At 47.6% G+C, this 18870-nt stretch overlaps 1 protein-coding gene across 1 annotated transcript; it reads right to left on the bottom strand.

Annotated features, from left to right (window-relative positions):
• Positions 1-969: 969 nt before the first annotated feature.
• LOC141813233 (putative germin-like protein 2-1) lies at positions 970-2032 on the bottom strand. Its single transcript, XM_074701162.1, has 2 exons — positions 1854-2032; positions 970-1770 (listed from the first exon to the last, which is right to left on the bottom strand). Exons 1-2 carry the CDS (start codon positions 1966-1968, stop codon positions 1214-1216), a joined length of 672 nt encoding a protein of 223 aa, XP_074557263.1. The 5' UTR covers positions 1969-2032; the 3' UTR covers positions 970-1213.
• Between the last annotated feature and the right edge of the window lie 16838 nt (positions 2033-18870).

The following is an 18870-nucleotide window of genomic DNA, read 5'->3' as shown; positions in this document are numbered from 1 at the left end:
CCTTGACTTTATCAGCTCAATTCACCCGATCCCTCACTCAACTCGGTCTGCTCGACTCTATAAGACTCAAGCTCCTCGACTCCATTAGCTAGATCATCCGATTCTAAAGGACTCGGGCTTCTTGACTCCATCAGCTCAATCAATCCAACTCTAGAGAACTCAGGCTCCTCGACTTCATCAGCTCGACCACTCGATTCCAAAGGACTCAAGCTTCTCGATTCCATCAGCTCAATTCATTCGACTTCAAAGGACTTATGTTCCTCAATTCTATTAGCTCGGTCTGTCCAACTCCAGAAGACTTAGGCTCCTCAATTCCATCAACTCAGTCACCCGATTCCAAAGGACTCAAGCTCTCGACTTCATCAGCTCGCCCACCCAATTCCAAAAGACTCGAGCTCCTCAATTCCATCATCTCCTCCCCCCCCCCCCCCCCCCCCCCCCCCCCCCCCCCCCGCAAGGCCTATTAATGGTTACTATGAATATTCCTAAATATAACACTATAGGTGAATAGAGGAGCAATCATATGGGTGTCAAGCTTGGTCTCTTAGATAGTTTTCTATATACACATGACATTCAATGAGTGGAGAAGCATGAAACAATTGTCCAATCTGGTCTCCTATTATTGCTGACGTGGAGATACTCTTTCGAACTATATAAAGCTTAAAAGGCACACATCAAGTGTATGCACAAGAATACTCTCATCTTCTTCTTTCATATTTTTCCATTGCTTTCGTTCTCTTTGAGCTCCTGTACTAACTTGAGCTTTCGAGTAGCCCTATCGAACTCCCTCAGCATCCGTTCAAATATCTTCTTGAGCGTTATAGATCTTCTCATGTTTTCTTCATCCTCAATCAGTCGCTTTCTTCGCTGTCAAAGTCTACAACGCCGCCTTTTCAACTATCGTCTCCTGCTAATTCATCGGACCGCGATCTCAAACGGGAACAAGTATCTAGTCATGTTTCACTTAAATTGCAACTAATTAGTATTTATATATAAACTCAACCGGATTGTCTTCTTAATTATTCATTACATATTGATCTCGACTGATATATATAATGACAACATCACACGCTATAACAGTAGTGACGCCACTATTGACTTTCTTATTTTAACATAACATGAACACAAATAACGAAAAGCCGGTAGATGATTGTTATAACATGAACACAAATAACGAAAAGCTGGTAGATGATTGTCCGAAAGTAGGTTGCTATTAGTTGTAGGTCCAGAACTGCGCCTGGAGCCAGTCAATAAGGTTTTTGCCCACTTGGAAAGCCTTGGCGAGCACATCATCAGAAATGGGCGGCTTCGACCCGAACACAGCGTTGGCGATAGTGATGACGCCTGGGTTTTGGCTGCTGAGACCGGCGAACGCGATCACATTAGTTTTCCCAATGTTAAACTGGAAGTGGATGAGGCCCTGCGGGAACACAAACACATCACCCTTTCTCAAAATCTTGGTGAAGAGACGGTTGCCACCACCGTTGAGGTTGGAGGTCACAAAGCCAACGTAGAGCTCTCCTTCTAGCACAGCGAGGATCTCCGTGGCCCGTGGGTGGGTGTGAGGAGGGTTCAGACCATTGGGCCCATAGTCAATGCGAACCAAGGAGATGCCGAGCGTGTTCAACCCTGGGATTTGGTTTACATTTACGGGGGTGACATTGGAGCGAAGGTAGTTGTTGGTATCGCCAGGCCTATCAAGGCCGCCAAAGAAGAAGTCTTCCGCTTTCACGTCGTTCATGTTCTTGCATGGAAATCCATTGACGAATACTGCAAAATATCGATATATATAATGCTGTAGAGGAAAGATTAATTTTGCTAAACGAGAGTAAGTTAATTAAATGCATGCATACTCCTTGAGTTAAGATCGGCGACGCAGAAGTCCTGCAGGGGACTAGGATCGGAAGCCAATATTGCACTGGAGGAAGCCAAGGCAAGGAGTGCAAAGAGGAGGAGTTTAACAGCCATGCCTTACTTGAAATCTCACTGGAGCTTGTATTGAGGAAGTTGCTGGTGAATGCATTGAGAGCTTAGAGATGATGGGTTTATATAGAACAGATGCGGATTAACTAGCTAGGTTTGAAACTTCTTACTTGGGTGAGAGATCAAGTTGAAAAATGTATTACGGTGGATTTTCTTCTGCTGCAATCAATGATTATATTCTTCACCTGCTCCTTATCTACTCTGACGATGCCTTCCCGTACACAGGCAATTAGTGATTTCATTATGCAATCAAATCTCTTAGGTTGTTAACGTTAACAATTAAATAGTATCAAAAACATGACCATGCTTAAACATGAAAATCCAGCTAAGATTTCAACCGTGACGAGATGCTATCAAATACCAGGAAATTAGTGATTTCATTATGCAATCAAATCTCTTAGGTTGTTAACGTAAACAATTTAATAGTATCAAAAACATGACCCAGTTCCTACTTAAACATGAAAATCCAGCTAAGATTTCAACCATGACGAGATGCTACCAAATACCAGGAAAACATTTCCGTCCACGAGAAAGGATAATAATTGATTACTCAATTACCTACCACTTTCCTATTTTGACTAATCATATAATGTAATTCTTGAATGTCGATCTAATTTCACTTTGCTTCTCACAGCATACGTTTTCCAAATATAAACCTTATTTGTATTTTGAAAAAAAAAGAACTACTAGTTAAATATTTTTGAAGAATAAATGACATGAGTTTAGATAACATAAAAAATTTATGATATCATTTTCTCCATTTCAATACATTTAGAAATTATCCAAACCATAAATGACTGAGTCTACACCCTTTTTACTTGGCCAATATAGAAGCTAAATGGACCCAACTTTAGGTCAGGTAGAATGGATAATTAATCAATTTGCTTCTTCTTCTTCATTGTAAAGTAATAGTTAATTATGACAAGTCGACGAAAGATTGATTCAAACTTTCTTTTCTCTATTTAATTTATATATCCATCTTCCTAACCTATTGCATCATTGCAACCAAAAAGGAAACTCAGAGTCCTCTAATTATTATATGTCCATCTTCGGTTGTTAAACTCCTAATGGTTATTGCTCTACTTGCTTCCACTTACTCTCATGTTGTATGGGCATTATTAGATCCTAGTCCACTTTAAGAAGGCCGCTAGCATTTACTTTGCTAATAATAACTCCAAATGTCTATAAATTTTCTCTCCCCTCAATGTAATTTAGTCGTCATCAATTAGCTAGCATGTTTTAATTTAATTAACTAATTAAATTTTATTCATTCTTCAAATTAGTGTTTGTAAATGGATCCTAGTTTGCAAGAACATGAACAATGTGAATGCCAAATTCTTTGCCTCCAACCTTGAGAAACCTAGCAACACCATAAGAAGCTAGACTCTAACATCAATACAATCAACGTGAAGAAAGTTCTCAAGTAGGGACAGATCTTAAAGATTGTCCTTGGCTCTTAGTCCAGTTCAAAGAATTTTTTTATTACCTATTGTAAAAAAAATTCTAAAAATATTTTTACTATTATATTTATTACACATTAGTTCTTTTTATAAATTTTTTTTACTTAGTCTACCTCTTCCACACTTAAAGTTCAATCCATCTCCTTTTCCTAGATCCATCCCTGTTCCAAGCTCAACAGCCTCAATATCTCCATGGCTTGAATTGACTTTTCACCTCACAGCCTCAACCTTCACCACACTTAACCTTGCACCGCTAAGATTCTCACTATACTAGCCTCAACCTTCACCACATTTACCCTTGACCTGCTAAGATTCTCACTATAATAGGAGAGATCTATGTTGGCTTTGTGTCATCCATCAACAACAACATCAATAACCTTTTCACCAACAATTTGAAGAAAGGGAAGATGTCTTTGTGTTTCCTCAAGACTGTTATATTTGAGAGGTGTATTAAGGCAATCACCTTATGGTTGTATTATTTATTAGATAAATAACAATTCATTATTTGAGTGTACATTCTCTATGTGTTTGATTGGATCATAAACTCATTTACTAAATATTCGTAATACGATTCATAGCATGAGAGAATTTGTAATTATATCACAACTAGAAAATGTCTCTACATATACAATTATGAATGTATTGATGAAATTATCCCTAATCGATGAATTGATGAGCACGAACATCCACTACAAAAAAACATCCATTTTGGGACGAATTTTACGACGAATTTTTAAAAAAAATTCGTCGCAAAATAATCTGGGACGAATTTTGGGATGAATTCTTTTTCGTTGCTATAAAGTCGTCGGCAAATTTGGCGACAAAATTTCTCGTTTCGTTGCAGATATTTGCGACGAAAATAAAAATTCGTCCCCAAATTCGTCGCCAAATTTGCGACGAAAATATTTTCGTCGCAAATCTGCAAAGAAAATGATTCGTCGCGGATTTGCGACGAAAATAGAATCGTCGCAAATTGGCGACGAATTTGATATTCGTCGCAAAAATCTGCGACGAATTTGATATTCGTCGCAAAAATCTGCAATGAATTAGATATTCGTCGTAAAAATCTGTGACGAAATAGATATTCGTCGCAGATCTGCGATGAATTTGGGGACGAATTTTGGGACGAAACAATTTTCGTCGCAAAATTCGTCGCAAAATCACTTCCCTTTATTTGTTGATTATCCCATAGATTTGCGACGAATTCAATTTTCGTCGCAAATCTGCGACGAAAATCGAATTCATCGTAAATTTGCGACGAATTTTTCGTCGCAAATAATTTTTGTCACAGAATTTTCGTCGCAGATTTGCGACGAAAACTGGATTCGTCGCAAATCTGCGACGAATTTGGAGACGAATTTAGGGACGAAAACATTTTCGTCGCAGAATTCGTCGCAAATTCAAAATTTTTCTTTCCTACCCCTTTATTTGTTGATTATCCCATAAATACAATACACGATCCAATCGGATCGAATCAAATTTTACAAATAACCTGTACACATATTAATATCAATCCACATCCACATACACATATCAATTCACACAAATTGAAATCACAAACATCCACATTCATATATATCGTCAATCCATACTTTACAAATTAATATACATATCAATCCACATCCACATACATATATCAATTCACACAAATTGAAATCACAAACATCCATATCCATATATATCAATCCACACTCTACAAATATACATATCAATACACATATCATGATCAAAAACATTAATATCACTCTAGAACAACATCAATATCAACAGGTAGCATTTTGATCTGGATCAGAGTAATAGGAACTCCTCTGGTGTCGAAGGATGAAGGTAAAGGCACAAAAGTTTCAATTAAAGCTCTTGTCTGAGAATGGTCAAGCAGCTCAAACCAGAAGTGTTGAGGTGTATAGTAGTTATCCTTGATAATCCCCTTGAATTGGTTCTCTGTGAGGGGTGCCAATATATTCTGATGCATCCGTAAAATCAAATCTGACTCCAATTTCTTTAAGTTCTTCTGTGTATTCCGTTATCTTTTCACCCTCCTGCATAATGACCAATTGCAGTTTCTCGATTTACCTCCTCACAGATGATCGTGGGACCGACCATGTTGGACCGTTAAGGTGGTGGATTCCATGCCTTTTGTAGAAGAAAAGAGAACTTCAAAATCTGTAACAGTTAAGTAAGATGATCATATAAAGGATATAGCATATCACTTATGGTAATTAATTTGAAATAAAAATGATCCCTTGTGAACTCGATTCTTGGTCCACGACAAATTTAAGTCCATGGACTGTGAAAATGACATGTATTCTTGATCCACGACAAATTTAACTTTAACCTGAACACGATCCACAATCTATTTTTAATAAACAGGTTGAAAGTTGTGATGCGGACATGATACAATTTTAGACAGATTGATTAATATGCTTTGTTGCATATATGTTAGTTATTTTTTTAATACCTATTGCAATATGCCTTTTCCTACCCAATATATGCTATAGAATCTTGGTTTTAAGTGTTTCTATACTATCACCAAGAGGTTGAATGTGTTTCAACTACTGTAGTTTAAATGCTTATAATTGTTCATTTTCGAAAAGTTCCTATAAGATTTAGTAGTGGGCATCATTTCTATTGCTCTTCACCTCTTAACACTCTACTGCCAATCTTATCTGAATGAAGCCATGTATGTGACATGAAAATAGCAAGATTTGTAGTTTATACGATAACTTGATCTTTTCTAATAGCATGCGTGATGCCGTTAGTCGACCGACCACAGACCACTTGTGCCATTTAAATATTACCAAGAGATTAAATATGTTTTTAGTACTGTTTTACAGTTAGATGTCAATAATTGTTCATTTGGGAAAAGGATCTTGTAGGATTTAGGAAGGATCTTGCTGGAATATTGTTCCAGCGCCAGCCAGAGGCGGCCAGCGCCGGCCAGCGCCGGCCAGCGCCGGCCAGCGCCTGCCAGAGGCGGCCAGCGCCGTCCAGAGGCGGCCAGCGACGCCCGACGCCGCCCAGGGCCAGCCAGTGCCGCCCGACGCCGCCCAACGTCCGGCGATCTCTCTCCAGCGGCGCCGACGGCGAAAAACATAGAAAAAAAGGAAAAAGAAGGGAGAAAGCTTACCGCGCGCGAGGAGGAAAGATTTCGGAGAGAAATCACCGAGATCCGGCGAAGGAAAGGTTCGGCGAGGGAGAAAACCGGCGTGGAACAGCTCCGGCGACGTTCGTGGGAGAGAATCGGCGAGAGGAGGAAGATTTTGTCGCGTGGGAAGAAAAGGAGAAAGTCGGGATCTAGGTTTAAGTTGTTTTTTTGCGACGAAAGCTGTTTCGTCGCAAAATTCGTCGCCGATTTGGCGACGAATACAGGATTCGTCGCCAAGTTCGCGTGGAAAAAGTGGCGAACAGTCCAGATGTAGGGTTTCGCTGATTTGTTTGCGACGAATTCTATATCGTCGCCAAATTGGCCAAATTGGCGAAAAAATTGGATTCGTCGCCGAATTGGCGACGAACATCGAGTTTCGTCGCCAATTTGGCGACGAATTCTCCGTTCGTCGCAAAATTTCATCCCTATAAACCAATTTTTTAAATTATAATTTAGCGACCGAACCGGCGTTCAGTCGCTAATTTAGCGATCGAATCGGAGTTCGGTCGGTAATTTAGCGACCGACTGGAATTCGGTCGCTAATTTAGCGACCGAACGTCGGTTCGATCGCTAATTTATAGCATTTGTCTAACTGCCAAATTGGGACGAATCTGGAATTCGTCCCTAATTTTTGCGACGAATTCTAAATTCGTCCCTAAATTTGTCCCAAACTTAGGGACGAATTCTGGATTCGTCCCAAAATTAGGGACGAATTCTTGACGTCCCAAAATTAGGGATGAATCCAGAATTCGTCCCAAAATTTCACGACGAATTCTGGATTCGTCCCTAATTTTGGGACGAATCCAGAATTCGTCCCTAAGAGAGCCTTCTCTCGACCCTTGTTGAAATGCTTGGGATCAGATGAAGCTGAGTATGTTCTCAAGGAGATACATCAAGGATGTTGTGGTAACCACGCTGGAGGGCGAACTCTTGTTCGCAAGACATTGCTTGTTGGATATTTCTCACCGACTATGCAAAATGATGCCTCCCAGCTCGTTCGTAGCTGCCTCAGCTGTCAGAAGCACCAGACAGTCTCTCACCAACCAACGGAGCCGTTGAGGACTTCCACTGTTTCCTGCCCCTTCGATCAATGGGGTATAGATATTGTGCACCAACATGGATATTGTCCTTTCCCGGCCGGTCCTGGACAGAAGAAATTCTTGTTGGTAGCAGTTGATTACTTCTCCAAGTGGGTGGAAGCCGAGCCCCTGGCTAACATCACGGAGAAGAACGTGTTGAAGTTCCTATGTGGCAAAATTTTGTATGCCGCTTTGGCATACCCCGCAAGTTAGTCTCGGATAATGGGAGACAGTTCCAAGGAAGAAAGCTACAAGAGTGGTGTAAAGGTTTGGGCATCCAACAGGCCTTCACTTCAGTGTACTATCCTCAAAGCAACGGACAAACGGAGGTGGTGAATCGAGAGCTGGTTCGAGGGTTAAAGATCAAACTAGACCATGTCGGCGGATCATGGGTGGAAGAGTTACCTAATATCCTCTGGGCGTATCAGACGACACCGCGCGACAGCACAGGATTGACACCCTTCCACCTGGTATATGGAGGTGAAGTTGTTGTCCCAGTAGAGATCGGGTGCGGCTCGGCGAGGATCGAAGCCTACCAAGGAGCAGAGGACAATACCCAGCATCGAGCAATGGAGCTCGACTTGATCACTGAAACAAGGGAGCAGACCAACATCCGCCTGTTCGCCTACCGACAACGTATGAGCTTAGCCTACAACAAGCGGGTCAATCATCATTCTTTTCATGTGGGCGACTTCATATGGAAGAAAAGGAAGCCATTAGAGGGTGTTGGGAAGCTCGAGCCTCGGTGGGGAAGGTCCCTACCGGGTGACATGCCGGCTCGACGGAGGATCTTACTACCTGGCTGACGCACAAGGCAACAAGCTTCCTCGGCCATGGCACGCTACACACCTCCGCCCCTATCATACCTGAACTATATCCTTCCCTGTATCCTTACTAAGTTTTTGTATACTCATTGTTTGATATACAAACTATCAAAAATTTGGTCATGTGTACTTCTCAGATACCTCGGTCCCCTCAGCCCAGTCGCTGATGGTCGCAGCCTTACGACAGGCAAGGATTCCTAGCTCCGCGCTAGCGATTTCAGAACTCCTCGGCCCCCTCAGCCCAGTCGCTGATGGCCGCAGCCTTACGACAGGCAAGGATTCCTAGCTCCGCGCTAGCGATTTCAGAACTCCTCGGCCCCCTCAGCCCAGTCGCTGATGGCCGCAGCCTTACGACAGGCAAGGATTCCTAGCCCCGTGCTAACGACTTCAGAACTCCTCGGCCCCCTTAGCCCAGTCGTTGATGGCCGCAGCCTTACGACAGGCAAGGATTCCAAGCCCCACGCTAGCGACTTCAGAACTCCTCGACCCCCTCAGCCCAGTCGTTGATGGCCGCAGCCTTACGACAGGCAAGGATTCCTAGCTTCGCGCTAGCGACTTCAGAACTCCTCGGCCCCCTCAGCCCAGTCGCTAATGGCCGCAGCCTTACGACAGGCAAGGATTCCTAGCCCCGCGCTAGCGACTTCAGAACTCCTCGGCCCCCTCAGCCCAGTCGCTAATGGTCGCAGCCTTACGACATGGCAAGGATTCCTAGCTAGCTCCGCGCTAGCGACTTCAGAACTCCTCGGCCCTCTTAGCCTAGTCGCTGATGGCCGCCGCCTTACGACATGCAAGGATTCCTAGCTCCGCGCTAGCGACTTCAGAACTCGCCCAGATCCACTCAGACAGTCGCAGATGGTCTTAGTTCACCACCGGGCAGGATAGTGTCTCAAAGCTAAAGGCTCCTCAGCCTTCATCAACTCTTATCAAGGCTCCTTCGCCTTCATCAACTCTTATCAGGGCTCCTCAGCCTTCATAAACTCTTATCCAGGCTCCTCAGCCTCGCCCACTCATCAATCCTTATCCTGTCAAGGCTCCTCAGCCTTCATCAACTCTTATCAAGGCTTCTCCGCCTTCATCAATTCTTATCAAGACTCCTTAACTATTATCCGGGCTCCACAGCCTTCATTAACTCTTATCAAGGCACCTCCGCCTCGTTAACCCTTATCGCTGCCCTACGGTCTTTCTGGTTTGCATACTATGGCTTCTCAGCCTTATGGGTTTTCTTATATGGCTCATCAGCTTTCCCGGCTTCCTGATATGGCTCCTGCCCAGCCGGGTTAGGCTACATACTAGCGATTCTTGGCCTCACCGGTTTTCTTATATGGTTCCTTGGGATTCCCTGGTGCTCTAGTGGCCTCATGGCCCGAGTGGATTTCTTGTGCGGCTCCTCAGCCTGCCTTATATTGTATTGTGGCTTCCTTACTCCGTGGGCACGCATGCTATGGGTTTCTGTACGCTCGCAATTTGCTCCTCAGGGTTTCTCTGCAGCCTCCCCGAGCGCATACCCTGGTTTCTTGATTCTCTGGGCTGCATATCATAGCTCCCCGGCCTCACCAGATTCATACTGTGGCTCCCTGGGCTTCATACCGCAGTCCTTGCCAGCCCGGGTTATGTATTAAGGCCACTTAAGCCTCTCCGCTCCGGGTTATGAGCTCTCCACCTCCCCGACCCCGTGCATGCCCGGGTCTGACCTTCTCGGGTTTAGACTTCCCGGCATCCTCTCGGTCACGCTTGGTTCTGGATTACGGTCCTCTTGGGTGGTTCTGGGTAAACTTGTCTCACATGGTCACGATGTTACATGTTCTATTTTCTTTCGACATTTACTATCATTACAGCACTTTGTTTATCTTGATAACATGCAAGTTCATATTATTACCCACCCGCAATCTCGTACAAATATTTACCTCGTGACATTCAAGTTATGCAATCACATACCCTTCAAAACAGCCTTTATACAACCAAGTTGACATAATAAACTGGGTTTTATTTCATGCCCCAACATTACATAATAGAAGAGAGCATAGAACAAAGGAAACAAGCCCCGAATGAAACATAAGTTTAGAATACCAAAATTATTACCGTGTACTCACGGTAATATCCTTCAATTGGTCAGTGGAATTCGATATTCCGCCGACCAATGGAAGGGGCTTCATCCCCGCACGCCCACGGTAACGCCCCTCCAAGAGTCAATGGAACCTAATTCCCGTTGACAAATGGAGAGGAATAACCCCAGGTGCCCTGGTACAGCACCTCATGGGATGGGGGTCATCTCGCCATCTCCAATTGGTTGCCGATGCTCACCAGGGAAGGGGGCCCCACCACGCCAAAGAGCGCGGAGTACGCTCCGTCTCTCCGTCTGCGGAGCAAACACAGGAAGACCCACGTCCAGAGCCAAGCGTAGCTTGGTCGGACGTCGGTCTCCCTGGGCGGATGGGGTGGTAAAACTAGAGGTCGCGACGAACTAGTCCGAGGTCGCGACGAACGCATCCCGTATCGTTGCCGCCTCCCCTAGTTGAGTCCGAGGTAGGGAGGGGGAGACTCCCCCCCGTAACGCATCCCGCCCCATTTATCATAATTTAAATACCATCCCCGCCGCCTCCCCCTCCAGATTTCGAACCGCGATTTCCTGGGTAGAAATATTTAAAAAGTATTTTTTAAAATCTATTACTTTTTTATTAATTAAAAAAAAGAAAATATTATTTGTTTTAGAGAAACTATAGTATTCCAAGTAATTATCAATATGCATTTTTTCGATATGGTTTTGCCGAATGAAATTATCTGGGTTCGGGGAGCCTTCCATCCCCGCTTTCCGAGCCTCCGCCTCAGACCATGCGGGGAGCTTGGCCCGTGAGCCCGTGACCGCCAGCTTTTCCTCTAGCTGGGCATTCTTGTCGGCCAAAGCCAAGTACTTTGGCTGAAGCTTCGACAGCTGCTCCCGGGAAGAAGTGGCGCTCTGGATGCAGGATTCTAAAATTTGGTCCATTTGCTCTTTTTCTTTCTTCAACTTCTTAAGCTGCCTCTCCATTAACGCCGGGTCCATCGTCAGAGTGAGGAAGAAAGAAGCAAAAGGGTTGGAATGACTTGGGTAGAGGATTGTCCTTAGGGTCCTATTTATAGCCCTGAGGGTACGACGGTTACCGTCCGATCGTCTTCCCCGTAACCCTTCCCCTCTAGATCTGAGACATCGCTGCTCAGCGAGTACGAAAAACGAAGAGTCGACCATAACTCCTCGTCGTTTTCTGCGAACCTCCCTTTTGCCCGGCGGACACCCATACCAAAGGGTCTGCCATAAATGCCCGTCACTTCACGGATTGCCTTTTTCTATCCCAGATACTTTAATAGCGTGAACAACATCCTAGGAGATGGTGCAGGTAAGGCCCCCCTTAATGACACCTGACTTGACAGACCCACTGCTGTACAGATACGGGCCGATATGGATAATTCAAACACGCTACCGGGTCATAGGAAAGGTGACAACTGTCTGTTTCAAACCACTATACACAGAGAATAGGGAAAGAAAGAACGCAGAGTTTATGGTTGGTTCGTGATCACGCTTATTATTGAGAGGAAAAATGATCTGAAAATGATATGTTATACAAGTTTAGATTAATGATTATCACCCTTCACGTCCGACTCATCTGGAGGAAGCGCCGTCGGGCCGAAACCAGAACCCGACTCGATCAGTTCACGCTCCATGACCCTTGCTCGGGCCACTCCATCCATGAACTCTTCTTTCAGTTCTCTGGCTTGGCGGAGATCTTCCGCCAAACTTCGCTCAAACGCTCGTGCACGATTGAGGGCGGCGGTTAGATCCTCTTGCAGGGTGGCCGCCCGAGACATAGCGTCGATATGTTCTTGTTCCCGCGCTGCAAGCTGAGTCTGGGCCTCATCTCGCTCTGCTTCCAACCGCTGAGCACGAGCATAGTGGCGGGCCGCATTGAGAGCCCAAGTCCTGGCCTCTCTCTTCGCCGCCTCCTTCTCTTCTATCAATTGTTGAATGTACCTCTCTATGGTGGCACTGTGCACCTGTGCTTCGAGTGGCGGAAGAAGGGAGCAAGAGAGGGGAAAACAAACCCATCGGAAAAATGAAAGCGAGAAGAAAAGGTGTGACTTCCATCATATTTATACTACGAGCGAAGGAACCACCAATGCCCTTCCGGTGCTAGCATGGCGATGGTTCGTGCTCCGGAAGCGGGGTAATAATTAACGCGCAATAAGTCGGGAAGAATACAAATGGACGGATAATCAATGTCAGTCGCAGTGATCGAGATAGCACATAAAGATCCTTCCCGACGCAAGGGATCAATCTGAATATCCGGTAACGGATAAAATCAGCGGGGATTGAAAAATTGTATGGATTTTTACCCTACTTAGGAGCGCACCCATTCATTCATCGTTTGGAAGATACGAAACAATAAGCTGCGTGAGAAAGGAGGAAGGAGAAGGCAACAACAAAAGTAGAGAAACAACGACGACAGTTCATGAGCTCGAACTGGTTTCGCCTGGTCCATCACCAGAGGAGGAAGAAGGAAGGTACGTCCTGAGGAGAGTCGCCTCAGCTAACCCTTGCTCTAACTTGTCTAGTTTCCTTTGGTCCTCCTGGAGTAGTTTCTGCGCCGACTGGACCTCAGCCCTCGCAACCGCCAGCTCTTGCTGAACCTGCTGAACACGGCCTTGAGTTTCCTGTCCTGCTCCAGTTCTTGTACCCGTTGAGTAGCCACGCGTATCTCCTGGGCCAGTAAGAAAGCCCACTTGCTGTTCGTCCGACGCTCTCGCTCTAGCGCCCGAAACGCTTTGTGAAGTTCAGCGACCCTTCGCTCCCGGGCTCTGGCCTGCTGATCGGCTTCTGCTTGTTCTCTGAGGACCTCCTTTAAGTGTTGGATCAAGGTAGCCACGTCCATGGCTTCTCCTGGAAAGAACTTTAGAAGTAATGGGGAGGAGAGCAAGACCCCCTGGCGAAGGCATATATATAGTCGCCTGGCTAGCAGCCCAACCGTCAGATTTGATCTTAACGGGTTTAAGAATGTGGGTCTCAGGATCCGAAGAGTACCGGAAACCAACGAAAAGACGGTTCGCGGGAAAACATACCAGGAAACAGTGCAGTTCACACCATATATATATATCAAGTAGGACACACAATCCTGAGCCATGTCCACAACCGCGTCAAGATTGCCAAAAGGAAAAGGAATAACAAACAGCCGTATAACGACTCGCCCGACTTTAACATTGGTCGGTCGTGGGGGCCTCGACAGTGCCCGGCGAAGCTTGTGGAACAGGGGTAGACCCCGCCTCCTGCACCATGGCAGCCGTTGCACTCCCCCGAGTACTCGAAGAAGCCGGGGCAACTGGCATGGACCCGACACCTGGCGCTCGTCCTTGCTGCCCTCCTCTCTTCAGTTCCGCCCAGTCCTGGGCCGGCTTAAGGATGCTCAGTTTTTGATTGGGGGGAACAAGGCCCAACCGATGCAGTTGACGAAGAGCTGCCATCATCCCGTGCTGGAAGGCTTGGAAGCCTTCTCGCTCCAATAACTGGGTAAAGTCTGACGAGGCGCGATAATCCCTCCTTGCCCCCTCCAATCGTTCAGCTTCTCCAGCCTGATACGCTGCTAACTCCGCCTTTAAGTTCGCCAGGTCGTGTTGGGCCTGGTCACGGACAGCCTTGACGTCGGCTAAGTCGGCGCTGAGAGTGGCCTCCCGTTCCCGAGCCATGTTTAATTGCTGGCGGAGCTGTTCTTGCTCTTTCTCCTTCTCCTCGAGCAGTTTCACGGCACGGGCATAGGACTCAGCCATTCTTTGCTCCTTTTGGCTAGCTAACTCGACCAACCCTTTCTGATAGACCAGCTCCTTCTCAAGGTCAGTAACCGAGCAAGATGCTCCGCAGACTGCCTGCGGTATTGCTCCGTCTCAGCTCTCGCCTCATCTCGGGCCGCCTCAGCTGCAACTCGTTTCTCTTCGAGCTGTTTCGCTGCTTTATCAGCCGCAGTCGCTGCCCCTTCCAGCATGTCATACAAAACATGGAGATTCCGAGAAAACTGGAAACAAACGCGCGTAAGAAAGGAGTCGTCAGAGGACAATGCAAAGAACTTGCAAGTTACCTTATCCACGGGCCCTAGCATATCCCTACACCACTCAAGTGGTGTAGACGTAGGGAGGATTGGCGTATGGTGCCCAGCCAAATCACCTACCTCGGGTTCACCAATCGGCGACGGCCTCCTCACGTCAACACCTTCCGGCGGATCTGAAGGATAGCTTGTAGCCTCGGCCCTGTCTTCTCTTAAACTCGTCCCATCCGGTTGCTCCTCCCCTAGACCAGAGGAAACCTCCGCCTGTAGGATCCGCCGTCGCCGAGACATCCGACGCTTCTTCATCGGAGGGCTATCTCCCGGCGAGATTGTGATGATGTGGCTGTGCTGCGGAGAAGGCGGACCCATGGGATGCCATCCACCACCAGAAGATTTTGCCTGTTCCTGTTCCGCCGAGAAGTCCGCTTGCAGCCCGGCCAGGGTCATAGCCTCTGGCTCAGTACCGGGCAATTCCGGTTCGGCACGTTCATCAGCACAGCCGTGCTGCTGGTGCCCCTCAGAGTATGGCGGAAGCTCCATATCCTCTTCCCACATTGCTTCTATAGCGGCCGAGTCGAATTCACCATGTCCCTCGGCCAAGGTCCCTTCATCTCCATGCACCCCCGCAATGAGCCCCGGTTGGTCGGCTATCTCTTGCAGGGGAGGTGGCAGCGATAACGTGGGGTCCGCCGGCACTTGAGGGGCCCCGCCAGCCCCGGAAGCCCTTATATATTCCTCTAATGTGTCCTCTCCCCAGTCTAAAACAGGGAAGAAAGAATCGCCCATCGCAGCCTTTTTGAATATTTTTCCTGCAAGGATAGCAAGAAAGTTAGTTAGTATAACGGGAATTACTACGTCAAAAGGAAAGCTTACGTAAAGGAGCTCCTCCTGGCGCCTGAATTTGGCTCAGGCCTGCTTGAAATAATAGTCCTTCATTATTGATGAGGCGGCCCACCCGGAATTTCAAGGCCCCTAAGGTGGATACAGCCTGTTGGAAAACACGCGACCGACGACAATCGGCTAAAGGAGGTATTGAAGGTGGACCGGTGTTCCACACCCATGGCCACGGGTTAGGAGATGGTGGCCTCACATAGAAAAAACACTCTTTCCATCCTTTATGTGAGGATGGTAGTTCGGCCAAGAAAGTATGCCTTTGCCGGCTCCGGAAATAATAGACCCCGCTTTCACCTTCTTTACAGCTAAATAGGGCACAGAACAACTGGGCATCTAGGGCAATTCGGTATGCTTTACACACTATGATCGCTCCACATAACTGACAATACGCATTGGGGGCTAACTGTGTCGGACTGATACCAAAAAGTCTCGCTACGTCCAGGAAGAAGGGGGGTATGGGAAACCTAAGACCATAGGTTATCTGTTTCAGAAAACAAGTCAAGAAGCCCGACGGGGGTCGATGTATCGTATCTCCAGCAGAGGGAAGGCGAACCTCATGATCGCCGGGTATTTTCCCTTCCGCTTGCAGCCGAGAAAGGATATCCTGGGTGCAGGTCGACCGCATCCACCCATACCACTCCCCGGGATCCGACATGAGACGAGGAAGCAGATAGACTAGAAGTACAACGAAAGGAAGAATTGGCTGGAGGAAGGAAAACTTACGAGGAGCCCAGGCCTGAGAAGGAAAAAACGCGCAGAAACGAAGAAACCCTGCCGATGAATGACTTAGGAGAGAAGTCGAACGAAGAAAGATTGAGGTGTTTATCATTTTGAAGCAAGACGTCCGATCCGGGCAGTTAAGATCCGACGGTCAAGCACCTGTCGTACTCGCTAACACGACTCTTGTCAGGGACCTATCGCCATGTGACACGTGGCCACCCTCCGAAACGGACAAGCCTGGCACGCCGCATCTCACGTCACCCGTCAGTAAACAAAAGGTATGTTCACCTTTGTCGAGGCTGATATCCTATCCCGACATTTAATGCCGTTATCATCATCATTCCTCGTCCCCGTTAGCCCATATACCTTTAAAGGGGCTCTCGATCTTGGGTACCCGTCAAAGCCCGGGAAGGCAGCTTTAGACGCCAAATTCATTATGTGGGCCAAGCATTATTTAGGAACATAACCCTCTGCTTAATCAGGGCATTGACGGTTAGAACACATAAAAATTGATAAATAAAATTTTCTCCTGGAAAGTTCACAGACATTGACTAGAACATAGGTTACCACAAAACAAAAGCAAGGGAGAAATCTCGGCCGATCATTGGAAAGTTATCGGCTCTCCGCCTCCTTTCTGCGAATGCTCGGTGGCACTTGGCTAGCGAACTGTGATGGTTCCCCGGTGGCAGCGGGCAAGAAGGATCTGGTGTGTTAGTGCTGGCCAGATTCTCGACGGACGGAGCAACAACGGGAATCGCTGGGATTATGCCTGTCCCCGGAGCTTGGGCTGAGACAGTCTGAGGAGTTGATCTCGAGGTACTGGCCTCGGCATCATCGAAGAAAGCCCTCACTGAGGCGGGAACTTCTGCCCACAGCTGGCGGATATCCAATGATCGGGGATCCAGTCCACGAGTGCTTATCCCTGCCTGGGAGAGTTGGCGAACCATTCCCCGTGCACCCAATTCAAACAGTAGCTTCCCACGTCTTCTCTGGCTAGCCGTCAATTTGTACACATCTGACCTTAGGCCCGCCTCGCGGGTTTGTGACTCTGCCAGCCGATGCCTCAGGGCATCAACCTCCCTCTGTAAAGCTCGTCCTTCCTCTTCCTGACGAGCCAACAAATATTCCGCCTGTAAGTGATCATCCCGGGCCTGTCGCTCGTAGGCCCGAGCAGTCTCCATGGCGCACTTGTCGGCTAGGGATTGGTCCTTCAGCTCTTGCACGTATCGGTGAAGGTCCTTGGTCCAATCCTTATAATCTTTGTATTCTTCCTCGACCTTCCGACGAGCCTCGACCTCTCGCTCCAGCTCTTCTTGCAGCTCCATCATGGACCTGTAGGTGACCACCGGTGTTGCATGCGGAGGTTGCTGACCCCGAAGGACCGCTGTCTCGTCCTCTAAGATCGCGTAGTCCCTTTCCAACGTAAGTAAGTGCTGGCGTAGGGCCTCCTGCGATCGTACCGCCTGATCCACCAAAGCAATAGAAAAGGTCAGGCATGGTTATGAGTAGTTATTATCGTTCGGGGAACATTTGATTACCTTCATCTGCAGCTCGACCAAACTCTCACTAATATCGAGTGGACCTAACCTCGGGAGCACCTCCCGCTCATAACGTCGGAGCCGCTCCTGCACAGCTTCGGGGGCGCCCACCAGGCTGGTATCTCCTCGGAATCTGGTAGGATGAGTAGAAGAGGAAGAAGCGCCAGGAGGAGGTAAAGTCAAGAAGAACCCAGCCGCCGGTCTAGCCCACTCCGGAGAGGAGGAATCCCAAGGCAGCTCCACCTGTTCCTCCGGTTCGGCGGTAGAAGGTTCACTTCCCCTAGCAGGCCTTTTCCCCTTAGCATGAGTTCGGGGAGAGCAGTCGGGGGAAGCCGGAGGAGTGATCTCATCCAGGCGACGCTTCCGATTATCCGCCCGACTCGGGGAGTATATCACCACCCCCTTTCCACGGGGTCGTTCTTCCTCTAGCCTTGACCCCGGCACTGTGGCTGGCGGGGCACAAATGGGGGAAGCCTCACACAAAGGCGCAGCTTCAGGAGATTCCCTAGCCGCGCTGGCCCCCTGGAATGGTACCACCTCAGGAGAGCACCCGCAGCAGTTTCCGTCAAGACATCGGGCGCCGCCGTCTCAGGTAGGGGAGGCAGAGTCGATAAAGGTGTCGCCCTCAACGGCTGTCTGGCACTTCGTGGTCGTGTCACCGGTGACGCCTCTGACGACCGCTGAGTCTCAGTCTTCGGAAATAGCCTGCTAGGTCCCCGCGACCTAGTCGTCGGAGGCGCAGTGCTCGTTTTGGATCTTTGGGAGTTTTTCTTCTTGGTCTTAGTCGTTGTGGGTATCTTGAACCAAGAATCCCCAGGGGGATCCCCTTCCACTCGAAGGTTGTTTGGGCGGGCCAATTCCCACTTTATGACCCCGTTAATAGAATGCTCCGATATCACTCGATCTGCCAAGAAATATAGCATCAGTCAGACAGTAAGGCAGTATCATCTCAGAACACCCATGCCACACTTACACAGAGTATCTCCCAGCGGGATGTTGGCCGGACTCAACCCGGTACGGTGCAACAAGGCCTCGTTGCGGATGATCTTCTGCACGTCAAAGCTGAGGCCCTCAAGTAGACGACGCGCTTCACTTACAGCTCTATTGGAGGAGGGGGAGGGCAGTGATGGCAGATTCCTGGCCCAGCGGCCGGCCCAGGAGTACG

Source organism: Curcuma longa, chromosome 20 (genome assembly GCF_044706935.1).
Source record: "Curcuma longa cultivar G26 ecotype Majalengka, Jawa Barat chromosome 20, ITB_CL_G26_1.1, whole genome shotgun sequence".
NCBI lineage: Eukaryota > Viridiplantae > Streptophyta > Magnoliopsida > Zingiberales > Zingiberaceae > Curcuma > Curcuma longa.
Note: the sequence above shows the minus strand (reverse complement) of the source record. Positions and strands in the feature narration are given on the sequence as shown.

Coding starts and splice junctions, on each gene's coding strand:
- LOC141813233 (XM_074701162.1), bottom strand. CDS start 1,968: ATGGCTGTTAAACTCCTCCTCTTTGCACTCCTTGCCTTGGCTTCCTCC. Junction 1,771..1,853: donor CGCCGATCTTAACTCAAGGA/GTATGCATGCAT, acceptor GATATTTTGCAG/TATTCGTCAATGGATTTCCA.